Source organism: Trichechus manatus, unplaced genomic scaffold (assembly GCF_000243295.1).
Source record: "Trichechus manatus latirostris isolate Lorelei unplaced genomic scaffold, TriManLat1.0 scaffold00103, whole genome shotgun sequence".
Taxonomy (NCBI): Eukaryota; Metazoa; Chordata; class Mammalia; order Sirenia; family Trichechidae; genus Trichechus; species Trichechus manatus.
The window spans coordinates 583217-601240 of record NW_004444039.1 but is presented as its reverse complement, the minus strand read 5'-3'; the positions used below and the strand labels follow the sequence as shown (position 1 = coordinate 601240).

Here is an 18024-nt window from a genome sequence, read left to right as displayed (position 1 = left end):
GTAATAGATCTTATTACAAGTAAGAGCTCCCAGAATATTCTGTAGAAACCAACATAGCATAGTAGGGGGAAAACAAAAGTAATAAAGTGAGAAAAACTGCAGCTTCGCAATTATTAGCTGTGCGACCTTGGGAAATTCTCACTTCCTCTGAACCTCAAAGGCTTTATCTGTAAAATGGGTATAATACACATAATTTGAAAGGTTACATTAAGTGTTAAAGAATACACACAAAGTGTCTGATACATAATAAGCACTCAATAAATGGCAGTCATTTATTATTAAAAGTGATAGCATGCTTTATAAACAAATAACTCTCAGCAGACTGTTTTTATGGCAACTCGGGACTGGTCCTGGGCAAAACTATAAACTAGGCCAAGTTTGTCTTTTGGCCTCTTGCTTACCTTTTCAGCACTACCTCCAACATTCATCTGTAAAACCAGCCCAGAAAAACTAGTATGATGGCAAGAGAAGACATTAGGGTCCACCATGTATGCACTGAAAAGATGTATGAACACCACATAAAGCTTTTAAAGACAGGTTTATTTATATATAAGTGCATGAAATTGAATACAGAAACTTTATTAAAATACTGTATATTACAAATTTTTAATCCAATAAATTTGGTGTGATGACACTTAAGTGCTGGATTTACTTTGAACAGTTCTTTTGTGTGTTATCAGTGAAGAGTTCACCCTGTATGTTACAAAGAGGAGGGCCACGCATGGACCTCAGAAAAGGCCCTGTGATTAGACACTGGATGATATTAATTGTGCATCTTTTCTTAAAGCAATGAATTGGAACCTGGATCTTGTCTTTGTAGACCAACTTTCTAGAATCAAAAATAACTTGCATACGTTTATTGCTGCCCTTTGAAGAAAATGAGAGTGGTGAAAAATAATTTAAAATAAACATCAACACCTCTAAGGCTAAACTAAGATGCTTACCACAATTAAAACACTTAAAATTCACCGCAAAATTTGTGTTCTCCAGGAAATTATGCTATATACACAATGAGATCTGTACATGAATTGGGAAATAAAAAAATTGTTTATATAAAATTAAAAATCAATAGTATACACTATTTACAGCTTGTTAGGTATTATACATAAACATAGCTTTTTAAATAATCCTTCAAAATTAAAAGGTATTATGTAAACATGCAGTACACATACTCATACAGTGTAGTTTATAGTCTTAACAGAAAGGGAAGAATCATGTTCACATAACATAGGGTACTCCATCAAAGACGCCTTTGTTTTTGTGCATTACCCTCCAACGTTTATGCTTCCTGTCTTTAAGCTTCACAGTACATTAAGTATTTCTATAGTAAAAATAAATCCCTGATGATAAACATATTTCTAAAGGTTACGTCAAGTGTCCGCCCTTGTACGACAGTATAAAACTAACACTGTTCACACCAGAATCTCTAGTTTACAACAAAACTAAATTCAAGGATCCCACATTTAATGTTTTTGACTACAATGTCCCCCATTCCATACTTACTTGGAAAAAGGAAAAAATACCACATCATGAAAACATAATGAAAGTAGTTGTCATCGGTCATAGCCAATGGCTAAATAACTGATTTACATTAAACCATAAGAAGTCAGCAGCTAAGGTTGTTTCAACTACACCATTCCTACTTCTAATTCCAAGTCACAGGTACTGTGTACAAAGCCAATTCATCTGTACCAGTCCTGAATCTAACTAAATTCACTTTGCAAAAGTATTTTAACTTTCAAGGCACTAAGGCATCATTTAGCTTTTAAAAACTGTATTGTGATTTACTAAATGATTCATCAGTGGTCTGAGAGTTAACACAGTTTGAAAGTGAGTCTTTTAACACCCATTAACAACAACAAAAAAAACCCAAACCCGTTCACTACTGAGTCTATTCCAACTCATAGCAACCCTATAGGGCAGAGTAGAACTGCCCCATAGGGTTTCCAAGGAGCAGCTGGTGGATTCAAACTGCTGACTTTTGGTTAGCAGCCAAATGCTTAACCACTGCACCACCAGGGCCCCTTTAATACCTATTAGGTAAACTATATTTTTGCTATTTAAATTGAGACATTTTAATCAGTTAACTTTAAGATAAAATTGATTCCCTCATCCCAGAATGACTAGAGTCAAGGGCTAATACTTACAGTAGACTCATATAATTTTACCAAGTTATATACTGAAATGAAAAATACTATGGAAGTTCATATTTGTTCACTAAATGTGTAGAGTTCATGTCTGAATGTGTATGCGTGTGTGGGTGTAAGGGGGTGTACTGGGGAGAGGGCCAGAATTTTTAAAACTTCCATTGTAAATGCATTCCATATCAGAAATACTAAGAAGTGCCAATTAGACTATCAGTTTACTCAGTATTGAAAGTACATCATTTTTACTACTATTCAAAAAAGTACCTCTGTTTTGCTTTCTATGGAGTTAACTTTAAAATGCTCCTTCCCAAAGACACTTTATGATGATGTGCAAATAATTTAAAAGCAAAGGAAACTCTTCATCATCAGTAGTACTGTCAAGTTAACATTCATTTAATCAAGGCTCTAAAGAAAAAGTGGTGCTTTTTGGAAATCACCGACGTACAGTACATTTAGGAGAAAGTGTTACCATTATCGTATTCAGATAATTATGCATTCCAGTTCCTCTTTCTATGCATTTATGTCACACTGCATTCCAGTTTCAGTTACATATCTAAATACATTCCCAAAAGGGGGACAATCAGGTTACTATAAAGAATAGCTATGTATAGGTGCAGTATATAATCTTAAAGAAATATGTAAGAGGTCCATGCTCTCTTGACTTGCCTATAGTAGTAATTTTTCAATAACATTATAGCTGCATAACCATAAGGTGTTAAGAATAGTCTCTTCTAAACCAGCGCTTCTGATTCTATCAACAAACTGTACATATGTTTAATTTATAATGTATGAAATCTATATGCAAGGGGGAGGGACATTTTCAAAAAATTGCTAAATTAGTTCTCAAGATCACAAAAGGGTTACTACGTAAGCTGAACTTATATGCAATGAATGTAAAGAATGTGAAGCTGCATCCTCTAACCTCAGAGGAAGAGATCGCTACAGTTCATAGCTCAGTTCACTCAGAAATCTGTTTTCACTAATTTAATAAAGTATTAGCTGGAACATCTCCACATTTACTGAAAATACTTCATGTATTAAGAATTCCCCCAAACAAATTCACAGATATCTTTTTAGATAACTCATTCAGCAACCACCTCAACAACAATGAATTGCCTACACGAGCAGAACAAAACTTACCATCCCAAGAAAAATGCAGTAACTTCAGAAATGTGGTAAATTAGTCTAACATACAAAGACTTAATTTACCTTGATTCCCTCTGCAACAAAACAGTACCACATGTCTGAAAAATCTAACCATAGCTAATCAAATACTGTCCTGTTTCTCTTGGAGAATCTCCCTCCAAGGTGTTATGAAAAGGATGGGGAAGTTACAGGCGATTATGAGACAGTTTGATTTCCAGTCAGTTTTAACCATTGAGATTCTGACCCCAATTATTACAGGAACAGTAATTTACCCAGTTACCCAGCAGGCGTTGCCAAATTTCTCTGCAATCTAAGCCAACGAGAGTTTCTTCAATAATTTTTCACCTTCCTTCCATCTTAAAAACAAATTCAAGACTGTATGAAGAGATTCTGATTACGAATTCCTGAGAGAAACATAGCAACAGTGAAGTAGTTTCTGAGAGTATTTCAAAAGTGCTCCAGCATCTTGTTACTTCTTAAATAATGAAAAGGACATAAACTCAAAACATTGGTATTTCCTTTTAAGTTGAAAACATCAATAACAACTAAGACTTGAGCACCTTTGCTCTGCGGAAAAAGGGACTTGGGTGACACTGAAGCCCAGCTGTATTCTCCTTCAGAGTTGGCACTATGCTTGGAGCCAAGCACACAGGGCAGCAGGGGAGAGAGAGACGAGGACAGAGGGCTCAAGCTTACTCACTTTTCCGTCCTTAAAACCAGGACAGCGAGCTGCATATAGTTGAGATCCAATGAATGTTAACTGAATGAATTCAAGGAAAGTAAGTGCTGCTGCTGTGTGCTAACAAGTCAATTCTGACTCACAGTGACCTGTATGACAGAGTAAACCTAACCCATAGGGTTTCCAAGATGCATCCTCTACAGGAGCAGATAGCCAGGTCTTTTCTCCTGCAGAGACGCTGGTGGGTTCTAACCATCAACCTGTCCGTTAGCAGCCAAGCACTTAACCACTGTGCCACCAGAGCTCCTTGGGAAGTAAGTAGGATAAGACGAAAGAGTAGATGTTGGCCACCTCGCCTGTAATTTAATTCTGCTTGCCCTGGCTGTCTCCACTCCACCAACTCCAAAAAATGTTCTTAAATCAAGTATCTGCTGATTTACAAAAATGGAGGGTGGAGAAGAGGTAAAGGAAGGCAAGATCACAAGAGATGTTTTACAGTTTCCTTCCCAAAATGTATGTAAGGAGAATCAGGCAATGGATGAAAACAGGTGGATTTTACAAACCAACATATTCAATTTTATTGCAAAATGTAATTTTTTAAAAGAATTTTAATGACCATCTATTGATCATTTGCTGTCAAACATGTACCGTTTCCTCATTTGGAAACGATCCCATGTAATCCTCACAATAACCACACGAGATTATTAATCTCACTTTACAGAGTATGAACTGAAGCTCAGAGAGGTTAAGTGATTTGCTCAAGATCACAAAAGTCTCCAAGTGACAGGCTGGATTCAAATCCATGCCGCTGGCTTAGATCCTAGTACTCTTTTCACTTCACAGCAATGGTATCTCAGTTACTGAAATTCCACCTACTGGATCAACTGGGAAAATCAGAATTTGAGGCAGAAGAAAAGGACTTGAACATGCAACTAAAATCAGGAAGGCAAAACACCATCTCAACTAGTGTAGGATTTAAAATCGCCTTGCTAGCTCTTGGTGAACTCAAGGGCAGAATCCACATCTTGCTCATCCTCGTACTTACTCCAGGAAATACAGCACCTTGTAGCAGATCCACAGAAAACGCTGACAAACTTGAATTAGTTAACATGGGGGTGTCAGCTTGGGCACATTACAGTGGCAGCCCCACTTTCCACATCTTAATTAGCTGTTCTCCAAAGACCTTTTCCAACAACATTCTCTGATTTTAAACTACCCCTGTTCCTTGGGTCACAAATAAATGATATAAAGGCCAGCTCATTTCTTTACTTCTCTCATGTAAAGCACAAACAAAACCCTTAGACTTTTGGGGGGCTGTGGAAATGTATGCTACAAATACTAAGAAAGTACGTTAGGTAATAAACTATAACACTGTCTGGCAAACATTAAGATCTCAAATAAGAAATACTGAGTTGAATGCACTGATACGGCCATCGGTAAGGACTTTCCTCATTCCAGGCAACCAATGGGATGGTCCCATGGGGCAGATTATTTACACCTCCCTCATCTAAGGGTTTTCAACATTATTTTGTAACTTATATGAAGTCCCCTGACTAACTCTGACCTATGCTCATCTCTAAATAGCATATTAAATAATAATAGTTTTGACATACAGGAATCTCTTCCTCGAGGAGTTGATTTCATTGTTAGCAATAGGTAACTAAACATTTTGTAAGTAAAGGAGTGTAAACTGCAGGGGATTCTCCCTTTCCTTCTTGCATTTCTCACAAAGAAAATCTACTGCTAACCGACATACAGATTTTAAGAAAGTGTTAACAACCCTAATCTGTCAATAGGGCTTTTGCCATATCACTAACAAGGTTATCCAATGCTATTGAGCCAAGAAATATCTCCCAAAATTAAAAAATCTTAAACATTCTCAAACATATTTGAAGATCATTCAACTGAACAAATATATCAAATTCTCCACTAGAACATTAAAGTGTTCATTGAACAAAAGCTTTCCAATTAGACTGTATTCATATATAGCAGCTTTATATGTGTATATATAATGATATATATGTCTGTATATATATCATTAAATGTTTCTTGCCTCTATAAAAAAACACTAACTTTAAAAAAAATCTCAGCATATAAATAGCTATTAAGACAATTTCATAAATTCACACTATTCAATTCTATTTCAAAACATTAAATGAGCAACCCTTGCAAAAAATCCCAATGGAAATATATGAAAACATCAAAGAAACCAAAAATTTCCCCAAAAGTTAAACGTATACATGCACCCACACTTCATAACTTAAAAGTAACTTGATAACAATTGCAGGGCATTCTACAAACTAAATATTAACCATCCGAATATACCTATATTCCAGAGTAAAAACAGGAGTTTAAATCTCTTTGGTCCATATAGTCATACATTTAATGTGTCCAAGTTATTTTCTGGTTAATTCTGGAATATGAACCATGTGCTCCACATTACCTTACCATGAAAAGTTTCTTAAATCATAAAATAATCATTTGTTAAAATACACATTCATTTTGTAAATCTGAAACAATTTCAACATGTCATTGGTAATTCTCCCAGAAGAATATGACCACTTTCAATTATTTGTAGAATAGCCAAATAAAGGAAGAACATAAATCAACTCTAACAGAAAAGGAGAAGTCAAATTGACTTGGAAAATTTACGCCTAAGTTTAATTTGAGAAAACATCAGGGATATAAAGAACATGTGAAAATAATTCCAGGTTTTTGCATGATAAAAATAATCAAATTAAAGATTTCACTCCCAAGATCTCCAAGAACGCACAGATGCTTATTATTTGTGTTTAACAAATTTCCAAGCCATGATATTAGTAAATCCCTGAAATTGGCTTCTATACCAGTAAAAGCATCCCCACCACCTCCTCACTGTTGAGTGGTTGGTATATTCTATTTTTTAATGGAAAAAAAAGTGGTATGGGTAACAAAGCTATTAAGTTTGAATGGGACCCAATATAAACCTACTTTTACCAAATCAGGTTATAAATTAGTGAGGCTATAGCACACATATGATCTTTTGGATTGTCCTTAACTTCGTATCATCTGAAACGGTTCTTCCTTTGAATTATCACATTTATTAACTGCATCTGGTACAAAAAAAAAAATCTCATTAGGAGATAAGTTTAACCAGGCTCTGTGTTTTCCCTACTTCCTGTACTCTTACAAATAATTACATATTTCTAAAACTTCTCAGAATGTGTTATATCAAGGACCACTCAATTTCTAAAAAATATCATACAGATTCTAATAAACTCCAGTAACAGAGAATAAATCAAGAACTAAACAACTAAAACGAATCACTCAAAAATCACTCAATACTGTATTGATATGCTGAGATTAATTTCTAAATTTTATAATTATTTACTATACGCCCCAATTTTTACTTAGCAAACTTATAACTCTGCCACATACCCCACGTAAAACAGCTTATTAGTCTTGCTATATTACTTGCTTGTTACTTATCTGCAAATGAGGCTTTTTGTTTCCTCAGCCTAATTTAGGCCACTCTTTAAAGACAGTTAATACTCCAGAATAAAAGATTCCGTAGATTTTGTCAAAAATCAAGATAAATACAACAAGTGATATCATCCCACTGAGACACTTGTTGTAAAGATCTTTTGTTAGGAGATACATGGCAAACACTTTTCTTCAGAAGGATAAACAATGCAACATGAACCTCTGACTTTTTTCTTACAAAATTTTAAGAAAATTTTCAAATTATATTTTTATGATACACAAATTACAGTCAATGGATGTGACCCATAATGTTCTGAATTCATATAAATAGAATATTTATGCATGAGGGAAACTATGAAAAGGGTGTTATTTAAGTTGGTGAAAATTACGCACCCTATAGATCTACTTTGAGTCCTCAGAACGGTTCAGCTAGTTTTCCATTAAGTATTACTGTGTATTTTCCACATAAATTAAATAACAATAATGCCTAAACATATTAAAGCCCTAAATCCCAGAAACACTCAACATTAAAAAACAAATAATTTATCTCCTATTAAATGATTGGGTATTCAGCACTCATTCAGGATTTAGCGTTACAAAACAAATTCTTACTATGTTACCTGAATTCATGTCAATACGTTCACCACGCTCATCTACAGCTATTGTCACGTGATCAATGCTTAACAAAAAGAAATAAGTTTGGCACATATATCAATTCCTCCAAACGTCCCTGTAATTTAACACAACACTGTTAAGAACAACGATTTCAACACCAATGTTAACCTGACTGGCAGTAAACAAGGTGCTCTTTCTTGCAGCTTCACAGAGTGGGTGGATGCACCTTGCCCGCGACGAGGCACGTAAGGTGCGGTGCAGTAGTGCAATCACTTAGACACCAGAGGGCACTCCTCCTACACAGCTCCAGGCCGTGTTTTAACCTGCTCCTTCACCTTCTTGTACAATTTCATTTCCTCCTGTTACCAATGCCATTTTCAAGGAATCTGTACATCTGTTTCCTTATGTGAAGTAAGACATTCCCACAGAAGCCTCAAAGTGTGGCGAGGATCCTCGAAAAGGAGATGATTAATGTCAGTACAGTCTGTCCAACGCCCCATACCAGCGCTTCCAAAGGGGCCATGTTCTTCCCTGCTACTCTGTAAATGCCTGCTACTGCCGTACCTGCATCAGAAACAGAGGCGAGAAACCACCCGACACGTTAATCCACCGCAGAACACGCGGAATCACGGTAACTTAAGATCTCTTTTCATTTCATCAAAACAATAAATCAGCAGTGGCTCTCATTTTATAAATTATGACTTTTCATGTGATTGGTGACAGCTACACCTCACCATGCCACTTTTGAACCATTTAACTGAGAAACAAGATTATCTACTCAACCTCAAGATAAGTATTTATAGTAACTAAACCGGTCGCCGTCGAGTTGATTCTGACTCATGGAGACCCCATGGGCTGCACAGTAGAACTGCGCTCCATAGGGTTCTCCCGGATGTGACCTTTTGCAAGCAGATTGCCAGGCTTTTCTTCTGAGGTGCCGCTGGATGGGTTCAAATCACCAACCTTTTGGTTAGTAGCTGAATGCATTAACCATTTGCACGACCCTGGGACTACATATTTGACATCAAATATGTGTATAAGAAATAAGTAATTCACAATTGTCATCTCTCACCTGGGCATTCAATTGGCCAGACCTCATCAGCATTTGTATAAACCTACAACACATGTACTGATAATTATAAATAATAATGCAGGAAAAACTACACAATTCAATGTAACTTCTAAATTATTAAAGAAAATTTTAGTATTAAAGGTATCTTTTTATTTCACTGAGTAAAATGAATTAAGTACATATAAAATATAAGAATATTTGTTAATCCATATCTCAATCTTACCATAAAAATAGTTTACTGAACTTTTTAATAAAGCATACACTGTAAAGTTATTTGAGACTAGTATTACTTGACATCCAATAAAAAAGGAAGATGAACTTGACATCTGTTCTAGGAAAATTTCTTTAGATAGCATGCACTTCCTCAAAGGGGAGAGAATCAGAAAGGGCCTCAGAGATCCTGGGGTTCAATGTTTCGTCCTGCTAATACAGTGCATGTAATAATGTGGTATCTAAACGGCTGATTTTAAATCACAATTATTTCATCTCAGAAGGTGAGATGGCCTTAAAATTATTTCCCTAGATAAAACTGTCTACATATCCTAGACTGGTCGAACAAAAAGTAACAAGAAAAAGAAAAGAAATAAATTATTCTAAAATACTGAATTCACAATCACTGGAGTTAGAAACCTATTCATAAAAATTATCTAAAGATTCTTTGTACTTCACTTAAAATCTACCAAATAAAAGGTACTGTACTCTTCTAGAAAAGATACAAATGGGGAAAGCAAGTAATTCATTTAAATGAAGGGCTTTCATACACATGCTTTAAAACAGAAGGAAATTAAAACGTATAGTATGCTTATCACATACTAGGTATCTTGCTAGGAACTTTACAAATACTATCTTATTCAAATATCCTAATAACCCCTGAACAATATTATCTAATTTAAACATGAAAAAAACAGAGGTTCTGAGAGGTTCAATTACTAGCCCAAAGAAATAAGTACAAGTGTTGGGATTTGAATCCAGGTTAGTCTGGCTATAAATCCCCAAATCATTCTACCATTTCATATTTATATTAAATGAAAAAGAGAATAAAGAATTCAGAAAATAATAAAGCAACTGATATTAAATAAACAAAACCCCTAGTGGCATCAATATTTACTTAATCATGCAATATACTTACTAGCCTAATTGGTCATATCCCCAAATTTTAAAGATCAGATGATAGTCTTAAAAATTCTTAAAGGCCTTATGCCTTCTTTATTACCAGAAATGATAAATACTCTGTATTTATTTGGTTTTACCCCAGGTTTCCATGACTATCTTCAATTTTATTATGGCCTCCATCTCTCTGACACTAAGCTTCCAATCATAATCCAAGAAGGAAAATCAAAGCAATTACTAGCACAGGCTGCCTGGAAAAATGGCAGATGAATGTGTCAATTTAAACTTCCTATGACACGGGTTAAGAGCACGGATTTTGGAATTAGACTCCTGGATTAAAAGGCAAGACCCACTACCTTTCTGAGCCTCATTTCCTAAACTGTAAAATGTTGGTTGCGAAGATTAAGAGATAATACTAGTAAGGTGCTTAGAATAGTGTTGATCCTAGAATGTACTCAACAAGTTTTGCCCAGCAGTCATACAAGTAGTAAATGATAAAGGTATTTCCAATCAGTGATTCACCATTCAATAAATGCTGTTGAAACAATTGGTAGCCATCTGGAAGAAATACATTTAGCTCCCTATTTAACGTGATTCCCCAAGATAAATTTCAAATGGATTAAAGAACTAAAGGTTAAAAACAAAACTATAAATGTAAACTGAAACTGTAAGAAAATATGTTTATTATTACTATAGGCCACCACATGTCTGCCAGTCTGTTGTACTGTGGTGGTGTGCGTGTTGCTGTGATACTGGAAGTTTTGCCACCAGTATTTCAAATACCAGCAGGGTTACCACTGGTGGACAGGTTTTGTTGGAGCTTCCAGACTAAGATAGACTAGGAAGATGGACCTGGCAGTTTACTTCTGAAAAAACTGGCCAGTGAAAACCTTACAAATAGCAGTGGAACACTGGCTGATATAGTGCCAGAAGAAGAGCCCCTCAGGTTGGAAGCTACTCAAAATATGACTAGGGAAGAGCCGCCTCCTCAGAGAAGAGTCGACCTTAATGACGTGGATACAGTCAAGTTCTCAGGACCTTCATTTGCTGATATGGCATGACTCGAAATGAGAAGAAACAGCTGCAAACTTCTATTAATAAACAGAACGTGGAATGTACAAAGTATGAATCTAGGAAAATTGGAAGTTGTTAAAAATGAAATGGAACACATAAAGATAGTGAGCTGAAATGGACTCGTATTGACCATTCTGAATCAGACAATCATATGGCCTACTATACTGGGAATGACAAATTGAAGAGGAATGGCGTCGCATTCATCATCAAAAAGAACATTTCAAGATCTATCCTGAAGTACAACACTGTCAGCGATAGGATAATATCCATATGCTTACAAGGAAGACCAGTTAATGTGACTATTATTCAAATTTACCCACCAACCACTAAGGCCAAAGATGAAGACATTAAAGATTTTTACCAACTTCTCCAGTCTGAAATTGATCATACATGCAGTTAAGATGCATACATAATTACTGACGATTGGAATGCAAAGGTCAGAAATAAAGAAGGATTGCTAGTTGGAATATATGGGCTTGGTGACAGAAACAATGTCAGAGATTGCATAACAGAATTTTGCAAGACCAACAACTTCTTCATTGCAAATACCCTTTAACAACAAAATAAACAGAGATTTTACAAGTGGACCTCGATAGATGGAATAGACAAGAATCAAATCGACTACATTTGTGGACAAAGATGATGGAAAAGATCGATATCATCAGTCAGAACAAGGCCAGGAGTGACTTCAGAAAAGACCGTCAACTGCTCATGTGCAAGCTCAAGTTGAAGTTGAAGAAAATTAGAACAAGTCCATGAGAGCCGAAGAATGACCTTGGGTACATTCCACCTGAATTTAGAGGCCATTCAGGAATAGATTTGACACATTGAACACTAATGACCGAAAACCAGACGCATTGTGGAATGACATCAAGGACAACATACATGAAGAAAGTACAAGGTCATTAAAAAGACATGAAAAAAAGAAAAGACCAAAATGGATGTCAGAAGAGATTCTGAAAGTTGCTCTTGAATATCGAGTAGCTAAAGCGAAAGGAAGAACTGATGAAGTATAAGGGCTGAAAAGAAGATTTCAATCGGCAGCTCAAGAAGACATAGCGAAGTATTATAATAAAATGAGAAAAGACCTGGAGATTGAAAACCAAAAAGGAAGAATATGCTTGGCATTTCTCAAGCTGAAAGAACTGAAGAAAAAATTCAAGCCCTGAGTTGCAATATTGAAGGATTCTATGGGGAAAATATTAAATGATGCAGGAAGCATCTAAAGAAGATGGAAGGCATACACAGAGTCACTGTACCAAAAAGAACTGGTTGACAACCATTTCAGGAGGCAGCACATAATCAAGAACCAATGGTACTGAAGGAAGAGGTAACAGCTACAATGAAGGCGCTGGCAAAAAACAAGGCTCCAAGAATTGACCAAATACCAACTGAGATGTTTCAACAAATGGATGCAGCGCTGGAGGTGCCCACTCATCAACGCCACGCAATCTAAAAGACACCTACGTGGCTAACCGACTGGAAGAGATTCATATTTGTACCCATTTCAAAGAAAGGTGAGCCAACAGAATGTGGAAATTATCGAACAATATCATTAATACTACATCCAAGTAAAACTTCACTGAAAATCATTCAAAAGTGGTCACAGCAGTACATTGACAAAGAACTGCCAGAAATTCAAGCCGGGTTCAGAAGAGGACATGGAACAAGGGATATCATTGCTGATGTCAGATGGATCACGACTGAAAGCAGAGAAAAACAGAAAGATGTTCACCTGGGTTTTATTGACTATGCAAAGGCATTTGACTGTGTAGATCATAACAAATTATGAATAACATTGCGAAGAATGAGAATTCCAGAACACTTAATTGTGCTCTTGAGGAACCTGTACATAGACCAAGAGGCAGTTGTTCAAACAGAACAAGGGGATACTGCGTGGTTTAAAGTCAAGAAAGGTGTGTGTCAGGGTTGTATCCTTTCAGCACACCTATTCAATCTGTATGCTGAGCAAATAATCTGAGAACCTGGACTATATGAAGAAGAACACATTATCAGGATTGGAGGAAGACTCATTAACAACCTGCAATATGCAGACGACACAACCTTACTTGCTTAAAGTGAAGAGGACTTGAAGCACTTACTGATGAAGATCGAAGACCACAGCCTTCAATATGGATTACACCTCAACATAAAGAAAACAAAAATCCTCACAACTGAACCAATATGCAACATCATGATAAACAGAGAAAAGACTGAAGTTCTCAAGGATTTCATTTTGCTTGGATCCACAATCAACACCCACGGAAGCAGCAGTAAAGAAATTAAATGACGCATACGCATTCGGTAAATCTGCTGCAAAAAGACCTGTTTAAGTGTTAAAAAACAAAAATATCACTTTAAGGACTTAAAGGTGCACCTGACCCCAAGCTACGGTGTTTTCAATCGCCTCATATGCATGTGATAGACAGACAATGAATAAGGAAGACTGAAGAAGAATTGATGTCTTTGAATTATGATGTTGGCAAAGAATACTGAATGTACTATGGACTGCCAGAAGAACAAACAAATATGCCTTGGAAGAAGTACAGCCAGAATGCTCCTTAGAAGCAAGGATGGCGAGACTTCGTCTCACATAATCTGGACATGTTATCAGGAGGGACCAGACCCTGGAGAAGGACATTATGCTCGGTAAAGTAGAGGGTCACTGAAAAACAGGAAGACCCTCGATGAGATGGAATGACACCGTGGTGCGACAATGGGCTCAAGCATAGCAACAATGCTGAGGATGGCACAGGATCAGGCAGTGTTTCATTCTGTTGTACACAGGGTTGCTATGAGTTGGAACCAACTCGATGGCACCTAACAAGAACAACAATTACTCTAGGAAAAATTATCTTAAGACGATACACACACACACGCGCGCGCGAAAGCAAAAACCATAAAGGCTTGACTACAAAGGTGAGACTAGAAAACGTCTGCTATATGAGTAACAAACCAAGGATTAGTATCCAGAATACAGACAGGCATAAACACACACATCATAATCACTGCAGCATGTTTTGTAATCGCCGCCAAATAAATAAACTACACCAAGTCTTCATCATGGAAACTGTACAATTTCAGAAGAAAAATACAGATTTATAGGAACTGACAGAGAAATAACTTAAAACATCATTTACGCAATTAAGAAAAATAAAATAGAACCCCAAACAATATATATTCTGTATTAGTACACATGTACGTATATATTAATGAATGAAAGAAATGTATAAACCCAAATCTGGGGGATACAGTTGAAAAACTGGGGTTATTTTTGGGAAAAGCATTAGTTTCGGAGCGTTAGTCAAAGAAGACTTTGGCCTTACCAATGATGTTTTAAATTTTACATAGAGATCAGAGTCATACATTACTTATTTAATGAAAATTAACTTTAAAATAAAACTTAATTTCCACACTTAATAATTGCCTAAACTTCCCTACAATTCCAAGAAATCTTCATTTTAAAGGATGGAGTAAACATGCATTTGTATTTTTCAATCCTATTTTCCAAACAAAAATAATTCATTTGTATGCAGTGACAAAGCTCACTGAACTCTTGATTTAAAATAGCAGGGAACAACTATACTTTAAAGTAGGTAGCAATGGCTGTAGAAAAAGAAAAAGTGTGTATATGTTTTCTATGTGGCTGAAAGACATGCTGTTCCTTTTAAGTGTCAGGGTTAAGGCTTAAATACTTTTGGCTCAAGGAGGAGGGATGAAGAAATCAGTGTTGGGGGCAACTCCCACACAGATTTAGAATTTAATTGGAAGTCAGGAGCCTTGCAAAAGCACCCTGAAACAAAGTGACAAGACAACAAGAGAAGCATTATGGAATAGAAGAGTGAGCACTGATAAACATTTCTACTTTACTGTCATTGTCTTTTCCAAATAAGCTGACTCCTTTAGTTAGGATTTAGCTGTTCTGGTGAGAACAAAATGGAGCCCACAGCGGAAAGCCCTACTGAGAGGAGGGGAAAGCAAACAAAACTATAAAATAACCCATTTTTCTTTATACCGTTTCAGGGAACAGGGGACAAGACTTTCAAGCGTGGACTATAATGACAACTGGAGAAAAGCAAATTAAAAAATAAACAAAACAAAACAGTAAAGCTCCAGAGTTTCCACAACTAAAGAAGATATTTAATGGTGTTAGGTAGGAAATAAAACCAATTGCCATGTTCCTCCCAGTGGACGATCAATTCAGAACTGATATGGAAGCTACCACTTCCCTCCAAACAAAGCAGATCTGCACTGCATCACTGTACATCCCAGAAGCAGTCAGGTGGAAACACTGTTCCAGTGTAACTACTGATCTAAAAAATTCGAAAGAAAACAATTTTTTGTTATTAAGTGATTTTGGAAATACGATTAAGTATTGAGCAGATACAAGAGTATAAAATATATGTAGATTTTTATAAAATATCTGTAGATTACAAAAATAGCAACAAACTCCAAAGTACCCATCATCAGTTGAAGAAAAGAACCTTACTATTTCCTTTGATGTCCCCAGCGGACCCCTCCTCAATTGTTCAATCATGCCCCCATTCCCTCTCTGAATTTGGTATTGATCATTTCCTAAAAATTGGTTATTTAGTTTTTTTTTAAATGTTTGAATTTTATATAAAATGAATTATAACTTTAAGTATTCTTCTAGAATTCTGCTCAATACTATGTCCCTGAAATTTACTCACGTTGTTTTATGTACACCCTCTCCTCAGTTATTGACATGGTTAGGTTCTAAAGACGAGCTCATGATGTGAAATTGGCATTATGCAAAAATGGAAGATGACCACATCAGATCACAAAAAGGAAGATTATATCATTACACAACTGCCAAATTACATCATTACATAACTGCCAAACCACTGAGAATCATGGCCCAGCCAAACCGACACATAACCATCACAGCCAGCGTTCGTTACTCTCCCCTTGTACCTCAGTGTTCGTTACTACCAGACATGCGTCATTAATGTGCAAAATAGTCAGATACTAGATTTTTTACTATTGTCATAAATGCAAAATGTCAAATAACGAGACAGTCGATAAGTGAGGAGAAGGTGTAGTTAGAATTCATTCATTTTCACTGCTGTATAGAATTCCCAGTATGAATATACTACAATTTATTTATCCACGCTACTGCTGATGAACATTTTCTTGTTTCTAATCCTTTACACTCATAAACAGTGCTTCTATGAACACCCTTGTACATAAATCACATCAGTGAAAAGTTATGTGATTTGCCCTACATATTTGTGAGAGGAAGCAAATAATAAAGATAAGGGAAGAGTTAGTTTTAATAGTTTGTTGATTCTATCAGTGTGTGTTGTTAGATTAGCAGTCAGCCAACTACGATCCATAAGCCAAATCTAACCCATCACCTATTTTTGTACAGCATGCAAGCTAAGAATGGTTAAATGGATGAAAAAAATCAAAAGAATACTTTGTGATATATGAAAAGTATAAGAAATTCAAATTTTAGTGTCCTTAAATAAAGTTTTATTGGAATTTTTTAATACTGACTATCTTTGCATTTTAGAATAATTCATGAGGTAAACTGGGACTATACTTTTCTGTTTTTGTGCATTCTTTATCTTGTTTAGCAACAGGATTACACTGGCCTCATAAATAAACTGTGCAGCTTCTACTTTACTTTCTGGAATAATTTATATAAAACAGAAACTAATTTTTCCTTGAAAATCTGGTAGAACTCACGGGTAGACACCATTTGGGCCTGGAGTTTTTTGGGAGGAGAGGTCTCTGAATAACATTTGAAATTTTTTTTAAAACGTATTGCTATTGTTAGGTGCCGTCGAGTCGGTTCCAACTCATAGCGACCGCATGTACAACACTGCCCGGCCCTGCGCCATCCTCACCATCACTGCTGTGCTTGAGCCCACTGTTGCAACCACTGTGTCAATCCATCTCATCGAGGGTCTTCCTCTTTTTCAGTGACCCTTTACTTTACCAAGCATAGTGTTCTCCAAGAACTGATGTCTCCTGATAACATGTCCCAAGTATGTGAGACGTAGTCTAGCCATCCTCACTTCTAAGGAGCATTCTGGCTGTACTTCCTCCAAGATAGACTCGTTCGTTCTTTTGGCAGTCCGTGGTATATTTAATACTCTTTGTCAACACCATAATTCAAAAGCATCAATTCTTCTTCGGTCTTCCTTATTCATCGTCTTAGCTTTCACATGCATATGAGGCTATAGAAAATACCATGACTTGGGTCAAGTTCATCTTAGTTTTCAACGTGACATCTTTACTTTTCAAAACTTTAAAGAGGTCTTTTGCAACAGATGTGCCCAATGCAACGCATCTTGTGATTTCTTGACTGTTGCTTCCATGGGTATTGACTACGGATCCAAGTAAAATGAAATCCTTGACAACTTCAATCTTTTCTCTGTTTATCATGATGTTGCTTATTGGTTCAGTTGTGAGGATTTTTGTTTTCTTTAGGTTGAGGTGTAATCATACTGATTTTCTATTTCTTCTTAGGCCAATTTTGACATTTATGTTTAGGAATATGTAGCTATTCATAATTTTTTTTTTAATTTTTTTTGTGGTACTTTAGATGAAGGTTGACCGAACAAACGGTTTCTCATTAAACAGTCAGTACACGTATTGTTTTATGACATTGGTTAACAACCCCACGACATGTCAACACTCTCCCTTCTCGACCTTGAGGACCTTTATTTTTGGTGAAAATATACATAGCC

General features: G+C 36.1%; 1 protein-coding gene across 1 annotated transcript in view; it reads right to left on the bottom strand.

Moving 5' to 3' along the window:
* Positions 1 to 4218: 4218 nt before the first annotated feature.
* The window catches only part of TMEM170B (transmembrane protein 170B), a 54122-nt gene continuing 40316 nt past the window's right edge, over positions 4219 to 18024 (bottom strand). The window contains exon 3 of the mRNA XM_004382965.2: positions 4219 to 8613. Coding sequence (XP_004383022.1) covers positions 8483 to 8613 — 131 coding nt within the window. The 3' untranslated portion in view covers positions 4219 to 8482. The remainder of the gene's footprint in view (positions 8614 to 18024) is intronic.